Raw genomic sequence first — 20,620 nt, 5'->3', positions numbered from 1 at the left:
ACTCTCTGCTCAGGGCGAGGACCCAGCAGACAGCGTGCCTGCCTCTGGAGCATCTCACCAGGTGAGGGGGCTGAGACCCCACAGAGAGGGGACGTGGTACGCGGTGCAGGCAGAGCAGGGGAGGGTTCGGGGGGCAGAAGGAGCCGCCACGAAGGGTTCCCGGGCCGTGAGGTGGAGGCACGAGCCAGCGCCTGGGCAAGGCTGGGCTGGACAGAGAGAGGTCTGCACCAGCAGGTCTCTGCACACATGCACACACATCCACGTGCACTCAGACCACACACACGTGTGAACAAGCACACGCAGCCACATACATGCATGTGCACGCAGGCCTTCAAGGGCCTGACTTCCAGTTGCAGGATCCCCACCCTCCTGGAACCCCTCTCATGCTGGGGAAGGGAACCCCCTCAGGAGAATGAAGATGAGGGGAAATTCCCTGCGCCCAAACTCGGCTTCCAGGAACGAGGCGGCCCCAGCCCAGCCTGGAAGCCCTTCAGCTGGGCTTGTAACAGGAGGTGCCTGCTTGCCCTTCCCTTGGCTTATCTGCAGCACCTCATCCCTGGGGCGCTCTCCCCAGTCCCCCTCCCAGCTGCTGCCTACGGTCCATGCCTTCCTCCCTAACTTGACCTCGCTCGCTCCCTTGTGGACCACACGGGTCTCACACTTCCCTGCAGCCCTCACACTAGCAATGGATGCTCACTCACCATCCCTTTCTAATCCCCCCTTGTTTACTCACTGTCAGAAATGACCTGAGTTGAATATGAATTTCCCCTGAAAAGAATACAGGTCCCCATTCAAGGAAACTTGTGGGTTCAGAGAAGGGATAATCATACTGGCAACCACTTGACGAACATACACATGAACCCTACACTCTGCACGCAAGCCTCTTATTTAAACATGCAACTCACACCATTCTCCAGCTGGTCATGAGCAGGGCTAGAATTTAAGCCCAGGGCTGTCCTGTGACTCTAAAGCCTGGGCTTTTTTTTTTTTTTTTAACTTTTTTTATTGATTCATAATCATTTTACAATGTTGTATCAAATTCCAGTGTAGAGCACAATTTTTCAGCCATACATATATTCAGTGTCACATTTTTTTCTCTGTGAGCTACCATAAGATCTTGTGTATATTTCCCTGTGCTGTACAGTATAATCTTGTTTATCTATTCTACAATTCTGAAATCCCATCTATCCCTTCCCACCCTCTGCCCCCTTGGCAACCACAAGTGTGTATTCTATGTCTATGAGTCTGTTTCTGTTTTGTATTTATGCTTTGTTTCTTTGTTTTTGTTTTTTTTTTTTTTAGATTCCACATGTAAGCGATCTCATATGGTATTTTTCTTTCTCTTTCTGGCTTACTTCACTTAGAATGACATGCTCCAGGAGCATCCATGTTGCTGCAAATGGCGTTATCTTGTCGGTTTTTATGGCTGAGTAGTATTCCATTGTATAAATATGCCACATCTTCTTTATCCAGTCATCCATTGATGGACATTTAGGCTGTTTCCATGACTTGGCTATTGTAAATAGTGCTGCTATGAACATTGGGGTGCAGGTGTCATCCTGAAGTAGGGTTCCTTCTGGATATATGCCCAGGAGCGGAATTCCTGGGTCATACGGTAAGTCTATTCCTAGTCTTTTGAGGAACCTCCATACTGTTTTCCACAGTGGCTGCACCAAACTGCATTCCCACCAGCTGTAGAGGAGGGTTCCCCTTTCTCCACAGCCTCTCCAGCATTTGTCATTTGTGGATTTTTGAATGATGGCCATTCTGACTGGTGTGAGGTGATACCTCATTGTAGTTTTGATTTGCATTTCTCTGATAATTGGTGATACTGGGCATTTTTTCATGTGCCTATTGATCATTTGTATGTCTTCCTTGGAGAATTGCTTGTTTAGGTCTTTTGCCCATTTTTTGATTGGGTTGTTTTTTTCTTATTAAGTTGTATGAGCTGTAAAGCCTGGACTTTGAGGCAAATTGCTGTTTAGTGCCTCAAACTCTATTGCTGAGGAAATCATTCTCTTTCAGGGCAGGGGTCTGGGATGTTTCACCCAAACCACGAATTATGTTTAAATGCTAAAAAGCAACCTGTTCATTACAACACCTGTGTTTCACCAGATTCTAACAGACTCCGGAAGCCCTGGATAGAAGTCAGGAATCAGGGGGCTAGTCCTCTCAGAACTCTCCAGGCCACCCTCCCAGGAGGACGTCCTCTCTGTGCTTCCTCAGCTCGGCACCTGGCAGGTCAGTGCATCAGGCATTGTGATCATGTGAAGAACTGAGTAAAAGACGTCAGCTCAGGGACCATCAGGGTGGAATAGCCCTGGACGTCACCTGGTCATTGGCGGGTTCCTTCTAAAGCCCTGTGCCATGTGACCTTCCAGCCCCTGCTACAGAACATCTGGGAAAGGAGGGCTCGCCCCTCTTAAGACAGCTGCCTTTCACGCAGCAAGTTTATCCTGGCACTGAGCCAAGACCTGCCACCTTGTGATGTCCATCTCCTGGCCCCCCTCCCCCACACCAGCCCCCAGTTCCTGAGTGCACCCACCTGACACCTTGTGAGCTGCTGCTGGGCTGTAGTCCTGGTACTGGGGGGCGTAACAGTGCGAGGAGAACCCACTCTTGGCGTTCTCCCCAGGGCGCACGACAGACGTTGGCTGTGGCGGCGGTAAGTGTCTCAGAGGTTGGTCCAAGCCCCTCATGGGACTTTGGATGAACTCATCTGAAAGGCCAACGTCAGGGAGTGAGGGGAGAGCAGCCCCGTTCACACATGGTGCTCAGAGCCACCAGAACTAGAGCCCGAGACTTCTGAGCCAGAGTAGAAAGGGGAAGCTGGGTGTGGGGAAGGCGGGGCAGAGAGACCACCTGTTCCAATAAGGCTTGGAAGGGCAGGTGAGGCAGGGAGTGAGGAACCAGGATGGGCCCCGGCATCCCAGACCTGCCACTCACCGTTAGGGACGCTTGCACTCAGCTGCTTGTCTGGCATCAAAGGGCAGTTCCCACTGCCCCTGAGACTCTTCATCCTTTTCCACAGCAAATGTGAGGGGCTGCTGCCCGGCGGGTCCCCCTAGGTGTGGGAAGCACGGGTTGAGGGGGAGGCTGGAGCACGAGTCCTCACGCTGTGTAGGGCAGGGGTGGACACAGAGCAGCCCCTCCCTCCTGCCCCAGGGGCCATGGAGGGAACCCATGCAGCGCTGTCCCGAGCTGGCGCACCTCTCTCCCATCCTGGAAGGCTTGCTCCTCATACTCCAGCTGTCGCTTCAGCTTCAGCTTGTTGGAGAGGGCGACCATGGCCGGGCTCATCACGTCTGGGCCCTGCGGCCCAAAGCCCTTTGCAGACCTGCCAAGCCTGAGAGAGAGCAGACGTGAGGGGGCCTGGAGCCCCACACCCAGGGCGCCCCCGAGGGCCCTTCCAGAACAAACACTTATGACAGTGGTGGCTCTAAGACCCCAAGGGCAGAGTCAGAGGAGGGGTGGTGGGCTTGAGGCCCTGAGCTGTGGTGCTGCCTCTTTTCCTCATGATGGTTCAAGTCACCTGTACCTCCCACCCACCCAGTTGTATGTACCCAGGCAGCCTGCAGTCCTAGCCTCTTTTGAGACTGTCCAGCTGGGTTTCAGCATTCTTGCAGCAGGTTTCTTCTGCCCCGTCTCCCCTGGAGTGCCCCCCGCTGAGGAGCAGGGGGCTGCTCCGTAAAAGGCAAGGGCCCCAGAGAAGCATAACTAATAGGCCCTGGGACCTGGAAGTCCCATACCAACCGTGTAACAGCCCAGAAAGCTCCCAGCAGTTAGAACGGGGCTTACTGGGGGAGACTGGGAGGAGCTGGGAGAAGGCAGGATGGGGAGGGCGGTGCTGAGCACGGGGCAGCTGAAGGTGGGGGAAGGCATGGGCACCTTTTCACTGTTCTCAACCAGGGTTCCCTGAGAGAACCGTCACTCCATTTTTTTGTGTGTCCTACAGCTCAGGTAATGAACCCTGGATGAGAAAGGTGCTCTGAGGGGGGGTCAGGAGAGAGGGGCATTGGTGTTCAAGGCCTGAAGAAGCCAATTCTCTCATTTTCCCTATCCTCGGTCCCCTCTTGGTCCCCTCCAACCCTGATAAAACTGTGTCCCACTTGAGTCCTCACACATCTTGGGGCGGTTCCCCCACAGCCCCAGCTCTGGGACTTCAGAGAAGGGCTCGGAGTAGCAGACCCCTGATGGGGCGGGGCCCTGACTTCCCCGCAGCGGGCACCTGTTTGCCCCTCCCTGTTGAGCACAGCCTTTGCTGAAGCAGCCAAGCGTGTCTGCCACTCACTTCTTCTTGAACATGGAGATACGGGGCGCAGTGATGGGGGGCGTCAACGGCGATGCCCCCAGGGGCTCGGCGTGCTGGTCTTCAACAGGCCACTTCGTGGGCCCAAAATGTAACGGTGGATCAGGGGGCCACTGAGTGTTGGATCTGCCCCCCATGGAGGAGAGAGGGGTGCAGGTCTGGCCACAGCAGGGCGGCAGGGCCCCCTTGCTCCCACCGTCAAAGAAGATGAAGGACACGGGCCGCTGCGCGGGCTCTGGCTTCTTGCTTTCCACCTGCTGCAGGTACTTGTCCAGGAGGAAGGGGCTGGGAGATGCCGTGGGGGCCAGTGGCTGAAAGATGTTTGTCATTGCACTGAAGCAGTGCTGCGGGGTGGACTGGGGGTTCTCCGGCAGGAGACTCTCCTCTGGGCAGATGGGACTGAGCTGGAAGTCCTCCCCGTCCATGGGGATGTAGGGGGCTAGTGTCTCTAGGTCCAGCTCATTGAAGTCCGTCTGAGGAGACACACACAGCACAGGCAAGGCACTCAAGTAATTGGAGCTGCTTCAGGGATACTGTTCCACCTTAGCCCCCGTCCCTCCCAGCCCCTGCCAGAGCCATTCCTCCCGCTACAGCCTGGCAGTGCTGCTGCCTTTACTGGTTCCCTAAAGCCCAGCAGCAGACACCTCAGAAGCGTTCCTGCGTGCGCCACCAGCCTGCCGGTGGCTTTCCTCCCTTCCTCAGCCTGTGCCCAAATCTCCACGCTCCACTCGGTCATCTTGTCACCACCACTCCAGCCCAGCCCTCTCTCCTTGTCCAAACCTCACAAACCTCACCTTTGCTCCCACAGCCTGGGCAAGCCTACCTCTTCCAGCAAGCCGTCCCTGCCTACTCTGGCCCCTGGGGAGCCAAGGGCACCTTTGTCCTCCTCTCCAGCACACAGCAGGTGCCCGGGGTGGACCTGTGGACTGCTTCTAGAATAACCATGGCCCCAGTGGTAGAGGGCCCTTCATTCTAATCCACAAGGACTCGGAGAGGCCCCTTAGGTTCCCAGTATCGCGATGGGCACCACGGGAAATACACACAAGCAGACACAGAACGTTTCAACCCTCCCTGGGGGGATGCAGCTCGATCAAGCGCTACATAATGGATCTCGTAGTGCAGAGAAGAGAGTGAGACAGGGAGTGTTGCACAATAACAATCAAACTGAGAGGCAAGGTGGAAATTTGGATGAATAACCCAGATTAAGACAAACGGGGATTAATGATTTTCCTCTGGGCTTTCTGAAACACATACCCGTCCACCCACCCTTAGCCCTCTTTACATAGTTTTTGCAAGAACATTTGGCTTCACGTTAGAAATGTGTTTCTGAAAAATTATGTGTAGACAAAAATTTGTCAATCAGATGTCATTTTGAAATACATTTAAAAGTTATTTCAGAGAAGCCTAAGATGAATATGCTTGTAAAGGGAGTAACTGTTCCTTATGCTTACAGAAGTCTTACACAGTTGGGGTATGCTCCTTAAAAAAAGGCTCAGGTGTGGTTTTTGTGTGCACTAGGGGATCTGCGTTAGTAGGACGTGACTAACTTGAGAGGTAAGAGCAAAAGAGCTGGACTTGATGTGGGTGAAGCAGGTGCTCACAGGCTCCTACTGCCTGTGCCCTCACCTGGCTAAGGACCATGGCCCAGCATTCCCCCCGGTCTTTGCCACGAAGGGCCGAGGCTACAAGAACGGGTGGGAGCCTTCACCACCGCCAGCTGCCAGGCACAGTGCACCCACCCCACTCTTCTCTCCATGGCCACCTACCTGGGTGCTGCACTGGTCCTTTGCCTCTGTATCCATGGCAAAGAGCTTTTCAATCGCTTCAATCTTCAGATCATTATCCAGAGACGTGTAATAGTCTCCAGGGCTGCTGGGCTGGGGGCCAGGGAGGAAGAAGCAAAGTCAAGGCTCTGGCACTCTCTCCCCCGAAGCCCGAGGGGGAAGGAGAAATGCATTTCTGGACCCAGAGCTTCAACTCCGTTCCACCGAACAAGAACACATAGTGCGGCCGTGCTCTACGAGCTGTGTGAATTAGGTCAGTTCATCTACTTCTTTGACCCTCAGTCTCCTCATCATTAAATGAGGCTGTCTTGAGGAGCAAACTCTACGTATCTATGCCCCAAGCAGGATGGTTACTGCCTTGCACCGAGCTGTGTGCGACTCAGTACCCGTCTTCAAGGCCCTTAGCACGTAGGTGGGGTGGGGCTGGGTACCAACAGCAAGCAGCAGCTGGAACACCTGGCAGGTGTCACAGCCATGCTCCGGGGCTCCAGGATGACATGAGTAGGAGGAGGGCGGCAGCTCGGTCTGGGCTGTCTACTCAGCCATCCTGCAGCAGCCAGAGGGAGGGGCCCGCCCTCTCCATGGCCTCAACCCAAGGGGTGCTCACCGTGGAGCAGCTGCTGCTGGTGGCACTGGGGGTGGTACTCCCCGGGGCGGCTGCCTGGGGCACGGTGAAGGCAGGCAGGCTCCTGGCCTCGCTGTGGGCGCCATGGCTCCTCAACCCTCCAGCCCACTGCTGGCCGGGGGGCGGGATGGCCTTGCCGTAGGCTGAGGACTCCTCAAAGTTCGGGCTCCCTGTGGAGACAAGCACCTGGCTCGGTTAACACCCACAGCCACTGGGCTCAGCCCCGGGACAGAGAAAGCCCAACAGATATATAAGAAATCCTGAAAGGGGCTGGAGCAGGCCTGGGGCCCGGTGCTCTGGGCTGAGCTGGACCAGAGGGCCTTCAGCGGGGGTGTGAGTCAGTCTCCAGCTTTGCTTCACAGGGAACAGTACCTGGGCCTTTAGTTTTTAGAGATTAAATACATTAGGATCTGCTCCTCCTTGAAAGGCAGGCTAGAATGTAGGGGAGGCGGTTATGAGAACTGGGCAGTTTGCCTCATTACTGCACAAAACAGGGAAGCTCCCAGGCTCTCTGTCTCTTTGTGATTGATTCTCTGGAGTCACGACTCACCCACCTTCTTAAGAACACACTGAACAGGGCTGAGACACTCCAGAGCCAGCACAGGGAGGTACAGCTATTCCTCACGTGGCCACAGCCGGGCTGGGGGTGATGGTGGGTCGCAGTGTGGGAGAGGGGCTCCCCAGGTATACATCAAGGGTGCTGCTAGCACGGAGGTGGGGCCGAAAGGACTCTCACCTCCAAGGGGCAGGCAAAGCTATAAAGGAGTGCATGTAAGGGCTTACTCCTGGGTCTAAATCTTTCCTCCCAACATATCGACCCAGCCCTCTGCCTAAATAACCAATCTGTCCTTCAAGGCCCAGGTGGAGATCTGTCCTCTCTGTGAAAACGTGCCAGTGGCCTCGGAGCACATCCCTCACTGACCCACTCTCTTGTCTCAGGCTCCCTCTGCCTGCTGTAGAGAACCAGCCCCTCAGGAGGGAGTTCTCTGGAGCTCTACCTGGCTCAGTGCTTTATAAGATCAGAAATAGGACAGTCTTAAACCAGGGTAAGTGCATGTGCCCAGCACAGGGGCTGGTGACTAAGAGATGATAAGCAAGACGCAGGGGCTGCACAGGGTAGCTCTGATTAAGGAAAAGCTGTGTCCAGGGAGGCATCCCCCACCCAAGAGGATCTGAGGGGCCCCGGCTCAGCTAAGAAGCACCCACCGAAATCCAGAGAAATGATGGCATCTCCGGCCATGGGGGCCAGCTGGGCCAGCTCCTCGGGCTCTTCCTTCAGCTTGCTGAACAGGAAGCTGCTCTTCTCAGACACAGGCACCTTGCCACTGTTGTCAAAGATGCTGTCCATGGCCATCAGGTGCGACTTGAACGGGGACTCCGTCTGGTCCATGGAGAACACCACGTCATTCTTCTCAATCTCACTGGTGGAATAAGAGGGTGCTTCAGACCTTCCAGTTTCCAGCAAAATCCTTTTGCTCCCCAGACCCATGGAAGCCCTGAGAGCTAAGCCTCCCAGACAGAAACGTGGGTATGGACACTCTGTCGGCATTTTGTAAAGAGTGCCCTACGAGAACGTCTGTCTTAGATGCTGTTTTAATATTGTACGTGGCTGCATGGGGAGCAAGAGACTTGAAGGCCTTTGTTTTCGTTTGCTTCACCCCACAATGCCTTTCTCTAGCTTTCTTCCCAGGTGCCGTGGAGGGAACGTGTTACACCTTCTCCCAGAAAGCACAAGCGATTCTCTGCCCGTGGTCCCCATTCAGAAAAAAGTAGGTGGTGACTGTGTTCTACCTGCCTCCCCAGGTGGGTCAGAGGCATGACAGAGATGACAGACAATGGGGAAGGGGTAGGAAAAACGTCTAAAGAGGAAATCCCAGTGTTCCACTGTTCCTGGGACATCCATGGGAGTCCCTTGGGTCCCAAGGATTAGCACTGCTGAGAGCTCGCAGCTGTGGTGCCCGGCTTCTAGGCGGTTCAATGCTCCTGGGCCTGCATTCTCAGTCTGGCACCCTCCCCAGCTCAGGCACCCTGCACCCCCAGCCCCTGGCCCTTGCACACTCACCTCAGGACGTAGTTCACGCACATAATGCACTGGGGCTGCAGGTTGCGAGGGTTGTAGATGACCGTCCCCTGTGTCTCCAGCCATACATAGCCCCCATGCTTTGCAAGCATCCGGTACTGGCCACTCACCACCTGACCCTTGGTGCACACTAGGGGAGGAGATGAGAAGCCTGAAGTCCACAGGGGAGGTGGGGGAGCGAGACCCCAGGGGGAAGGCAGTCTGCGAGGAAATGGATGGGACTGGGTGCCCGACATTGAGGCCCAGGGAGAGTGAACTGGAGGGGAGCTTACAGATCATCTCACCCAACTCTTCATGTTAAACATGGGAAAGTGGTCCAGAGGGTTAAATGACTGGCCCTCAGCTGTCAGAGTAAAGGTGCTGTAAATTTTTGTGTACAAATCTTTGTAGGGACATACACTGTGGGGGCCGCTAGGGGTACAATGCCAAGTCATAGGGTAAGTGTATGTTTCCTTTCCAAGAAGCTGCCAAGTTATTTCCAAGTGGTTGTATCATTGCCGTCTCATCTTTTTAACAAAATCCTGTGCTGTACAGTGGATAGATACCATCTTCTGACGTGAGGGAACTAATAAGGCCAGGGGGATTATGGCCTGCTCTGCATCACACGGGACTACAGTCAGGGCCATGTGACAGTCTTGTGGCTCCTGGTTCAGTGCTCTTCTACCACCTTCCCCCTGAGCGACACTTCCCTGGGAAGATATACTGGCTGTTGCTGCCATCCTAAACCATCACGGACCTCTCAGCCTGGAGAAATAACTCTGCTCCTGATCTCCCTTTATCTGCCCCACTGAGGCTCCTTTACTGCAGTGCAGTGATTCTTGCACAATTTCAAGTGCCGTAGTTAACTTATTTAGACTGTTCTTAATGCAGACAAAATTCAAGGCTCTTATTCTTTTTGATTACACTGTGCAATGAGCAAAGATTTTAACTGCATTTCTAGTGACTGCAGGCAAGGGCCTGCTGTCAGTAGAACATAATTACGCCAGCTTTCCAATCATCTGCTTATTAATGCCAGCCTTGGTGCGGGGCCTGCTACTTGGTAGATAGGCTTTTTATGGCCTTTAATCTTGTTTTCCTAAGAGCACATAATGTCCTCACACAACAAAGAGAAACCAACCCCCCTTCCCCCAAACCCTTACCCTCTGAGGGTAACAATGTATAAATTACTAGGCCATTTGGAAATGATGGCTTTCAACTATCTCTAAATCGGGTTTGAGGACTGAGCTTCCCCAGTAATTTCAATGGTAAACCTTCACAGGGTAAGACGCACATACGTGCATAAATTTGGGACACGTGTGTAAACTTGGGCCAGCCTCAAGCCTGGGCCTCCAGTTACTCCAGGGCATGAGTGTGGATCTGTGCTGTAAGTTTACCTCCAGAGACCGAGTGAGAGAGAGGGAGGGAGGGGGGAGAGAAGAGTGGGGGAGAGAAGGGAGGGAGGGGGGAGAGAGACAAAGAGACAGAAAGAGAAAGACTGAGATGGAGAGAAAAAGAGAGACAGAAATAGATGCTTCTGTTTAGCTGGCATTAACCCACTTTCCAGCCCATGCAGATTTCCCGTTGCTGGACTTGGGCTGGCTGGGTACAGACCTCCGAGCTCAGAGCTGCTTAACTTGGCTCCATCGGGGAAGAAGGAAACTTGTGATTTCTGTTTGGTTTGTGAATTACCTTAAAGTGTGCCTAATGCTGAAATATATGGATTCAATAAAAAGCACATTTTCCCTGGATTCAGCAGAAAACTGTGACAATTTTTTAACCCAGCTCTTTTTTTTAAGGATCAAAGATTTTTTAAGAGAAGTAGAAAAAAAAAATCCTTTTCCTGTGCCTAGTGAGACGTCATCATCATTTTTGTTCTCTGACAGTAATTTCTTCCACTTTCCCACCCCAGAAGATAAAGTACAATACTGTCCTGCAAAAATTCCCAGAAATTTTTACTATTCTCCCCTACTTTGACTCACCCTCGGCTGAGAAGGAAGGCTGGGCTTTTCCCCAGTTTTACATCCAGAGGAGGGCAGCCCCAGGAAGCCAGGCACAGAGGAATCAGTGAGCCACCTGGGCCAGAGCCAGGTCCCTGAGTCCCAGTCTCAGGATGACCTTGGGAGCAGGAATGGCCATGGACCAGAAAAGCATGCGGAATCCATCCTACGATTTCAAAACTGGGGCAGCCTAAGGCTGAGTCACAGCCACGGGCACAGGAAAGCACCTCCACCTCCCTCCTCCATTCCTGGGTCCCAGAATGGGGCTCAATCTGGGCTGTTTGTTTTTCTTTTTTGCCAGAGAGAACAGTGGGAAACTTCTCTAAGATATCATAAGGGGCCCTATTGCACTGTCAGGTCAAACCCAAAAGCCATGAGGAAGAAGCAACTGGAAAGGGAAGATCTCACTCCTCAAGAGGTTAACTCTGCTTCTGGACAGTTTATGGACTGCTCATCTGCTAGCTGCTATGACTACAGCTGTCCCAACCCTGAGACAGACGGACGCACTCAGAACAGTGGGCCCGGAGCTGCGCCCCCATCTCCCCACTGCCGCTCCAAGACACAATGTACCCAGGAGCCCAAGACCAGCAAGGCCACCGGGAATCTTCTCAGACTCACCCGTTTTAGACCCTTCTGTAATCCTCTCAGCACCTCCATCTGCACTGAGGGCAGTTATTTTGAAGCATTCTTCCCCAAATATATATATATATTTCCCCTGGAGTCTATCGTTCATTTAGTACCTGTACTGTTCCAAACACTACACTGGAGACTGAAGGTACGAGTCACTTCGGTCCCACAGCCCACTGCACCCCTCTCCCCCCCCAGGAACGAGAACCCTAAGGACAGGGATCAATCCTATCAATTTCTGTTTCCCCCAGAGGGTGAAGCACAGGGTTACAGACCTAGAGTCCCTGCACGTTAATGGGCTGTATGGAATCAGGAAAACCGTCCTGGATCACCTCCAAATGGGACGCCTTAATTGGGAACATGGCCAACCGAATGCATTAGAACTGCCCTGTCCAGTATGGTAGCCACTACCCAAGTGTGGCTACTTAAATATAATTAAAATTAAATTTTAAAAAATTCAGTTTCTCAGTTGCACTAGACATATTTCAGATACAGCAGAGGTCACATATGGAATATGCAGATGTAGAACGTTTCCGTCACAGAAGGTTCTATTGGGCAGCCCTGTTCTAGAATCCCTTCATAATTCAGGTTTTCCTCCAAGCTGCAAGGCACAGCTTCCACATGCCATCACTGGGTTGCCCGGATAGCCTCCTCGAACTGAATTCTCTTGCCCCAGCAAGCAAGCTCTCAGGGAGCCATGGCCGACCTCAGCACCTCCAAGTCGGCACCATACAGCCTTCCCCTCTGGTTAGCCCAATGCTCCTCCATCCTTAACGTGCCCTGTTCTCTGTTTTCCTGACTTCTCCCAGCGCTCTTCTTCTCTGAAGGCTGGGATTACACGCTGTCTTGTATTACACTCTAGGGGGCTATTGCAGAAGGTCGTGCAGACTGCTAACTGCACAAGGGTGCTGAGTGGAGGCGCTAAGTGGAGACTGAGATTCAGCCCACCTTGCACTCTCCAGCTGTACTCCTTGGTGTGCCTGTCCCTCAGAGAGAGGGGCCCTTTTCCTAATCTGCATGAATGTGTCGTACAGGCTGGTGGCAGCCTTGGTTCTCTAACTATCCTGAGGCCATGAGTCTTGGCCACTGCACGAGAGGGTGGCTCTGTGAAGGAAGTGACCCTGTCTTCTCCTTCCCCACCAGTCGACACCACTCAAGGTCAGATTCCACAGACACAAGGAAGCCACCTGGGGCACTCCTGGAACTTACAGTTCTGGTGACTTTTGGTCATGTTCTCTGAGTCCAGTGCATGGTAGAACTCGTAGGCTGAACGGCCGAGCAGCTCTTCGGGGTGGTAACCAACCAGTTCTGTGATTCTAAAAAAAAAGCAAGGGGGAAGAGAGACCATGTGAATGTGAGCAGAGACTCAAGGAGTTAAATCCAGAAGGTAATTCCAATACATACATTCAGAGGAACACACTCCAAATTTCCCAATTGTACCATTCATCCAAGCAAAAAACAAAACTGTGATTCTCAACCTACAACTATGCATCTACTGAACTTCCACTTTTCCTAAAGTTGTGTTTGGGGAGAGAGGAAAAGCACCTAAGCAGGGAGTCCCTACCCTACCCCAACAGACACATGCGCCTACTCTCCAGTGGCCATTGGAAGGGGCGCGCACACACCCCCAACCATGTTTTTTTGCAGGCAAGGGAATAGAGGTGCAGGGAGGGCAGTTTTCTTGATGTCCATACAAGTGTCCAGGGACAGAGCAAGAATGAGAACAGGAACCTCCTAACTACTAGGTCACGCTTATTCTAGTAGAGGGTGAGCGAAAATGATGTGGCCCCAAGTGGGGAAAAGCATGGAGATGGCGTGTGTGTGTGTGTGTGTGTGTGTGTGTGTGTGTGTGTGTGTGTGTGTGTGTGTGTGTGTGTGAGAGAGAGAGAGGGAGAGGGAGAGGGAGAGAATCATGGAGCAAGGAGCAACCCAGGCAGACAGAGCCCCGTCTGTGCTTAAACCTTCACCCCTCAGGTCCTGCCTGGTGACCTCAGATGCCTCTTAGACATCAGGTTTGCCTTGGTGGGTTCTCCTCTTTGTCCCTCCCCATCTCAAGGAAAGGAGGGAGGGCAGGAGGTGCCAAGAAGAACAAAGAATCACAGTCATAGAAAAGTGTGCCTCTTCATTACACTCTGATAAACAGGCAGCTCTGAAATGACAGGCCTTGACTATCCCCTGTGAGGTGTCTGGTTTTGATGGGAAGTGGACCGAGAAAGGCAGGTCTAGTGCAGAATCCCTTCACTGTCTGAGGACCCTCTGCTCTGTGCTGGAGTCATTAAAACAAAGCCCTGCCCCAGAACCACCAGATTAGCCACTTTCCCACATCACACATAAATATCATTTTCTCATCTTTGTTCTCTCATACACTTTTTCTAACGGGCTCATTGTCTTGTTTACTTAGTGGGCCGCAAGTTAGAAGTGATGCTATAGTCTCATCGTTACAAGCTCTATTTTGGAATGCACGACTCTCGGGGCACGGCCGTCATTTATCCACGTTGCAGATAAAGCATGTGGGGAGAAAGGAGAAGCGGTGGCCCCTACTCCCTCTCCCCTCTCCTCCTCCAGACGGGCTCTACACGGGTCAAACTAAATCATCCTAAAACATCACTTCCATTCTGTCACTCCTCTCCGCAAGCACCTACAGCTCACCTATCACCAACTGCATCCAGAATAAGTAAACTCGATATAACCTCCAAGTCCCCCAGAATCTTGTCTCTGTCTTCCAAGCAGTCTGATCTGCGAATGACTGCCAACCAGTCGTGGACCCTCCACCCTGCTGGACCCCTCCTTTTGCGGCTCCCCCCATCACCACCTGCAAATCCACACTTGCCGCAGAGCTCTCTCCAAGTCCCCCTTCTCATCAAGTCCTAACAGGCGAACACAGCGTCTCAAGGAATCACGTATTCGTCTCTCCACATTCTAGGCTGCTGACCCTTGAACTCAGGGCCCCCTTCAGCCTCTGCTACAACAGGTGCTCAGTAAATACTGGAGTAGCTGACCAGTGGGTTGGTTTTCTTTTGTGGCCCCAGGTACAATCAGAGCCCTGTCGACCCCAGCGCTGCTAAGGGACCTGGGCCCTCGTGATCCACTTCTTCTCCTCCACCACGGTCACCTGACTCAGTGCAGGCCGGTGCCCACGCCCAGCCTCCCCTAGCCCCCATGAGGTTCAGGCCATCGTCCCCTCTCCGTTCTGTAAGGCGTGTCTGGTGTTGACATGGGCAGAGGAGAGACAAGTTCGCCTGGGAAGACCTGGGGGTTAAAGCCTTTGTCAAACAAGGGGCAACAGAGCAGAGCTGACAAGCTCAGGTCTCAGCTGGTTCAGCCCCGTGGAGATATTTCTGCACAAGACTCCAGCAGCTCACCTGCGCCAGCCAGCTAGACTCAGATGGGGAGGCCCTGTCCTGTCAGCTGGCCCTGAGCACGGAGGTCTCTGAGCTCGTCAACAACACGTGCTCCTCGGCAGCCCGGCTCCAGGGATGGCACCCGGCTGCCCTCGGCCAGCCTTCCTTTCCACAGGGGTCCGATGCCTCTCAGCTCAGCCCTGAACTCAGAACTGCACCCGTGGGCCCTGCTGACAATGGGCTGGCCATTTACAGACTCACCGATTTACCAGATAACCGACTTCTGTTCCTGGACTAGATCTAGAATTTTCTAGAGACCCTCAAAAATGAAGCTATCCTGGGAAAGATTTGATGCTACTCCCTGAAGAGATTATATTTTCTTTCAAGATTAGAATCTTCAAAATGTTCAAGTAAATGTTTATTATAACCAGCCTCAAATACAGTATTTTTTCATCTAAATAATGTACCATCCATTCAAAGGCACACAATGGGCATGTTTTGGAAGCAGACAAACAAAATCTCAATTTCGGAATTGCCAGCTCTCTTCCCAGTAACAGCCTTCATCTATCTTGTCAACTAAAATAAATATTTAATGTCTCCTCCTTCGTTCCTTTAAACAGACGACTATAAAAACTGGGAAACACGCATACCCCAAACACAATTGAAGAACGTTCAAGCAGTCAGACGTTACAAAACCAGGAAACCCCAGCTCAAAGCTGATGGTCATTCCCCTCCGTCTGCAGGCGCGCCGACGCCACTGGGGAGGGTAACGAACCCGCTTGTTTACCGGGTCACCCAGCACAGCACACGAGGGCCGCCCGCTCGTTTCCCGCGGTCCCAGAGGCCCCGGGGCTGGGCTGTGATAACACGGTTTCATTTGCTCTCTCCACCAGGGCGGGGGAACCATTTTTTTTTTCTTTCTTTCTAATTAAGGGCCCCTGACTCTCTGGAGGAGAAAAAAAATCGGTTTGGGGTCACCCATAAATTTCAAAAGTCAACTCAGTAGGGCTGTTCTGTTTGCAGAGAAGAGGGAAATGTCAAAGGGCTGAACTCACCCAACTTCAGGAATGAGAAGAACAGAGGTCCCTTTTAAATAATAAGAACCAGAGCAAGGATGAGGTGAGGAGAATGATGGAGACACAGACAGGGAAGCCGCAGAAGGCAGAGGAAGAAGGAAAAAAAGAAACTAGGAAACGTAGAGGAGAAAAAAAGGTGGTTAAATTCTGAAGTTAGTGTTGTCCCAAGGAAATACTCCGGCTGAACGGTGAGAGCAGCTTCACTACATAAAATGACAGCTACTCATTGCTCTTCCCCTGCACTTTACCCTTAAAAATGTCCAGAGGCTCTTTTCGACGTGGAGTCCCTGTGGCTGAGCGCTCGGAAGAACGTTACCCTCCCGACGGCAGAGGCAGTGTGGCCTCAAGAGGCAGAAGAAACGCGGGGCAGACCTGAGCTGGCGCCTCCGCGGGGTGACGCAGCAAGCTCCCCGAGCTCGCACACCACTGCCCCCCTCAAACAAGGTCTGGCTGCAGGTTCTCCCCCGTTCCCTGCACGAGTACAGGACTTGCTTGGTAAATTAACTGTGTAAACAAGATGGTTAGAGAGCATTTCAACCATGTGAGAGGATGAAAGTTTTAAGTACTTCATAACCACCTATTCGGTTTCCAAAGAACTCATTTGCTAATAAAACCATCCTTGGGTTAAAGTCTGCTTACTTTCCTCCTGCCCTTCTGGCAACAGCCTCTACGAGGGGACATCTGACTTACCTCATTTGGTTTCTGTATGTGCTTATAAGCTTTGCACTTCCTTACTAACACCCAGACTGTTCACTAGCTCAGATTTCAATGCCTTTTGTTTTAATGTATTTCTATCCAGATTTTGTTTGCTTTAAACAATAATACTTTTGCCTTGTGTTTTCCTCACACAGCACAGGGTTAAGTGAGATCTACACAACCAGCTCTGTAGTTAATGGATAATGAACTTCCCGCCTGTTGGTGCACTGTGTTTCAGGTGGGTGAATTTATACCCAGGAGGGTAGCCCTGGCTTAATCCTGGACCGACCCTCGTGCCACCAAATGCCACAGCTGCCTTTCATCACCTTGAAACCCGCAAGCAGCAAGGGGAAATTCGCTGTGAATTGTAGCAAGAGAGAAGCAGATCATGTAGAAGGATAATTTTTGAAACATGAGGTCTATTAAACTTTGAAATAAATTCCAAAGAGCATTTGTAGAGCTGCCTCTTCCGAGGCGTATTCTGAGCAGATTAGATTAGACCGGCTCACTTATGAGCAGTTCTCATACATATGCCCAAACTTTGTTATGGCTGATTTCAGAACATTATTGTCTGGAGGAGACACAGATGCACCAGGACGGCATCTGAAGTTGCTTCTAACTCTGGGATTTAAAGAAACACACTATACTCTCTTACACAAGATAGGTGGAGAAAGACTACTGTGTTATGTCTGCAGAAATATTTAGAATAGACTAAATATGGAACTAAAAACTATGTATATTAATCTGAAGGATCACCCTGAAGATGCCCCCTATTCTATTCAAAAAGTAAAATACTTTGTTAAATGTATCTCAATATGCAACGAAAGTACATAATCTTTTACTATTTGTCTGAAGTCAACCTATTTTCTTCTCAGAGTTTAACACTGTTGCCTTCCAGGTGTTTTGATGTGTGTGTGTTACAGCCCATGGCTCTTTCTAATTTTGCTGACATTCTCTCTGTGATCCTCAGCTATCCCCCCCTCACTTTTATCATCATTATTATTGCCAACTTTGTATAAAAAGAATTCATCAGAAATTTGATCCACAGAATTTACAATGTAGGCATCTCAACTTATTAAAAACCATAACTCCTGACATTATTACACCCTAAATTGCCTTAATCCAATGACAAATCGGGGCTGCCCTCAGATTCTTTATCTGTAAAAATTACACAATGCTCTTTGTTAATTTGAAATTTTTATTGCAACCTTGATACTTTCCCTCAGTGACACTGCTCTTATCCACAAAACACACTTTCATAATTACTTTCTAAGATAAAAGAGAACTCATAAAACGGACAAACGTGCAGTGGGCTTATGAACATTATAGAGTTTGACCCACTTTTTGATGTCTTGGCTTTTTTCAGTTATCCTCTTTCTCCACTAGGTGGCGCCTCCATGTGAATTTAAGAACCACCGTATTTAAAAGTTCAATGACTTGGGAACAACTTTTGTCTTCCTTCTGGGTGAATGAATGTTCTATTTGTACCATCCACCTTGGTTTTATTAAGTTGCTCATGTCTCAAAATCCAGACCTTTGGAGATCAGGGATCATCTCCTTTACTTCCTTGATATACGCAGTCTCTGGCACCAGGTCAGATACATAGCAGCCGCTCAATAACTAACAGCTCATTAATTTAGGAAACAGAGTATAACGCCTCTGCATGAGTCATCAATGGGCATGAGCTCACCCACTACCCTGAAAATCAGGGTCTTCTTTAACCTTGCTTCTCAACTTTACTCCCCCTAACCAGAGCAGTCGGCTCTATATACACATAAATGGAAATGATGTATAAATTGTTATTGAATTCACTTCGTAAACTATTTACTATGTTTTCAGATAATTAATACAGGGCATGATATGGCCCTCTGGCTAATTATTAAGAGGAGCAGGAAGAACGATTTTGAAGCATCTGCATTCCTCTATTCCATTTCAATGTTCCGGAGTAAGGTGGGTCAGTCGATTGATTCTGGAAACCTGAGAGTTAAACACAAGATTAGAGTTCTCTTTTCTTCCTATTTTATTTCCCTCCCCTATTTCCTCTCTGTTCTCCCTTCTCTTTTTCTCCATGCCTCTTTTCTTTTTTTGCTTGATTGTGTCTGTGGTCTGAATATACCTAAGAAAAAGTACGAAACAGCCTCAAAAGTGATTTTTGTGGATTCTAATTGCCTTACATTTTCATCAGATTCTAATTTTCCCATTGGGAAAATAGTCATCTTTGGGGGAAATCACAGTCCCTCATGTGTGTCAGATGTCATTAAATCTAGTGAACTCCTTGATTAAAGTGAAATGCGCCCCCTCGCGCCAGGCTATGATATGCTAAGTGTTGATTTTTGAAGCACTGATCTTGGAAGAGGTATGTGTTGGAGGTGGGAAGGTGTAGAGGGAGGGCGAGATGGAGGGAGGGAAGGAGGGAGGGAAGGAGGGAGAATGTGTGTTTACCTTTCCCCATCCCAACACAAAGAGTGAATATAAGACAAGCTACCAGAACCAAAAGCTCCTAGTCCTCATCAAATCAATTGAGAAATAACATGTAGGGATTAAGGACTTAAAATAGTCACTTTATAAACTGTCTAAGCCATGTCTGTGCCCTTGTTAACTAATCTGCTAATCCGTTAAACGCAACGTGTGTGGCACAGCATTCTGTGTCTTTAAATGCCTCTGCATCCATCCACCCAGCACCACTGAATGCAGAGTTTGGGCCATGTAATTAGATTTGAAAAGCAAGATTTTGCTGAAAGTGCAAAGTGTCCGGCAGACCTTACAAGCAGCATCACCTTCCACACACTGAGTCACAAAGCCCTAAATCACCGGTTCCTTCAGGCCAGGATCAACTTTGCCTACCAGCCCTGAACCGAACCAAGAAGTCAGCCAGGGCCTCTCCCCTTTCTGGAAAGAGAGTCTCTCCACTCTTAGGCACCCAATTCCTCATATTCTTTTGTCCCCTCTTCATTCACCCACAGGTTAGATGCTTTCAGGTATGACCTGAAATTCATTCAAAATAGACAATGAACGAGCGATAACTTCAAATTACCCTCTCCAGAGGATTTTTTCCTTCACTTTAACAAGGATAAAGTCTTGAGCTTAAAGAAAAAAAACAAAACCCAAAAGACGCTTTTCTGTTATCCAGGGATGAGAAGTGATTTTCTAGGAGAGCAGGGTTTTCCCCATGCTTGTGGGGTCATGTCAGGGCGGTGCTCCACACAGCTTCCACCGTCCCGGGCACCCCAGCCACTTGTGGGCTCTGCAGCAGGATCACCCTGTCACTGTGGAAGATTAGGGAGAGGGGTGCACATCACAGAACTATGTCTTCTCCTCAGAATGTTCGTGTGTGTACAAAGACTGCCTCTGATAAATAACCTTACACACAGCATGGACTTCTCCAGTGCCTGCCTTTGGAATAATCTTTCTAATTATCCTCATCATCACAATAATGACAACACAAAAAACCATCATAAGTGCTGACTGTGTCAAAGTTCCAGGACACAGGTCACACAGGTGACATTTTCTCCCTATGAGGTTGGAGTACTCCTTTCTACATCTAGAACTACCCACTGGCCCCAAGAGCCTTGAGTCTGGGCACTAAACTGTGGTCAGAACTGGGGGACAGGAATGACTTGAGGATACTTCTACAAAAGTTCTTAAATTGTGCCTGGAAAGGATGTCTAAGAAGGGGGAATCAGCCATCACCAGGCCAGTCTCTAGTCAGGGGGGAGAAACTCAGTCGAGCCTGGAAAGTAGGCACTCCCAACAAAGAACCCCAGACACCCCCCAGGGTGTCCAGTGGATGAGAGAAAAGTGGGCGGGCCTGGGGAGGCTGAAGGGCAGCTCTCTCCCAGGGTCTGTGGCTTCCTGCTGGCTGGGAAGGTGAGGCAGTCTCTTGCTGGTAGCCTCATTCTTACAGGCCCCCAGGCTCCCCGTGCCTCCAGAAGTGATCTTGGACCCTTGAGTTTAGTGGGGAGACCAGCTCTGGGGGAGGGCGAGGGCTGGGAGCAGGATCCTGGCAGGAACAGAGAGCCTCCAGTCAGTGGTGGGATTTGTACTTCTCCAAGTGCTTCCACAGCCATCATCTCATCTGACAGTGAGCCCCCGAGACAGGTGGAGAA

General features: G+C 50.8%; 1 protein-coding gene across 1 annotated transcript in view; it reads right to left on the bottom strand.

Annotated features, from left to right (window-relative positions):
* Window positions 1–20,620, bottom strand: part of EPAS1 (endothelial PAS domain protein 1) — an 83,579-nt gene that overhangs the window by 2,416 nt on the left and 60,543 nt on the right. The window contains exons 7-15 of the mRNA XM_010967733.3: window positions 12,611–12,717; window positions 8,781–8,928; window positions 7,925–8,139; window positions 6,701–6,888; window positions 6,076–6,186; window positions 4,292–4,782; window positions 3,211–3,346; window positions 2,947–3,064; window positions 2,546–2,719 (exon numbers count right to left, since the gene is read on the bottom strand). Of these exons, the coding sequence (XP_010966035.2) occupies window positions 2,546–2,719; window positions 2,947–3,064; window positions 3,211–3,346; window positions 4,292–4,782; window positions 6,076–6,186; window positions 6,701–6,888; window positions 7,925–8,139; window positions 8,781–8,928; window positions 12,611–12,717 (1,688 nt within the window). The remainder of the gene's footprint in view (window positions 1–2,545; window positions 2,720–2,946; window positions 3,065–3,210; window positions 3,347–4,291; window positions 4,783–6,075; window positions 6,187–6,700; window positions 6,889–7,924; window positions 8,140–8,780; window positions 8,929–12,610; window positions 12,718–20,620) is intronic.

Source organism: Camelus bactrianus, chromosome 15 (genome assembly GCF_048773025.1).
Source record: "Camelus bactrianus isolate YW-2024 breed Bactrian camel chromosome 15, ASM4877302v1, whole genome shotgun sequence".
NCBI lineage: Eukaryota > Metazoa > Chordata > Mammalia > Artiodactyla > Camelidae > Camelus > Camelus bactrianus.
The sequence above is the reverse complement of the archived record's forward strand: the minus strand, read 5'-3'. Positions and strand labels throughout refer to the sequence as shown.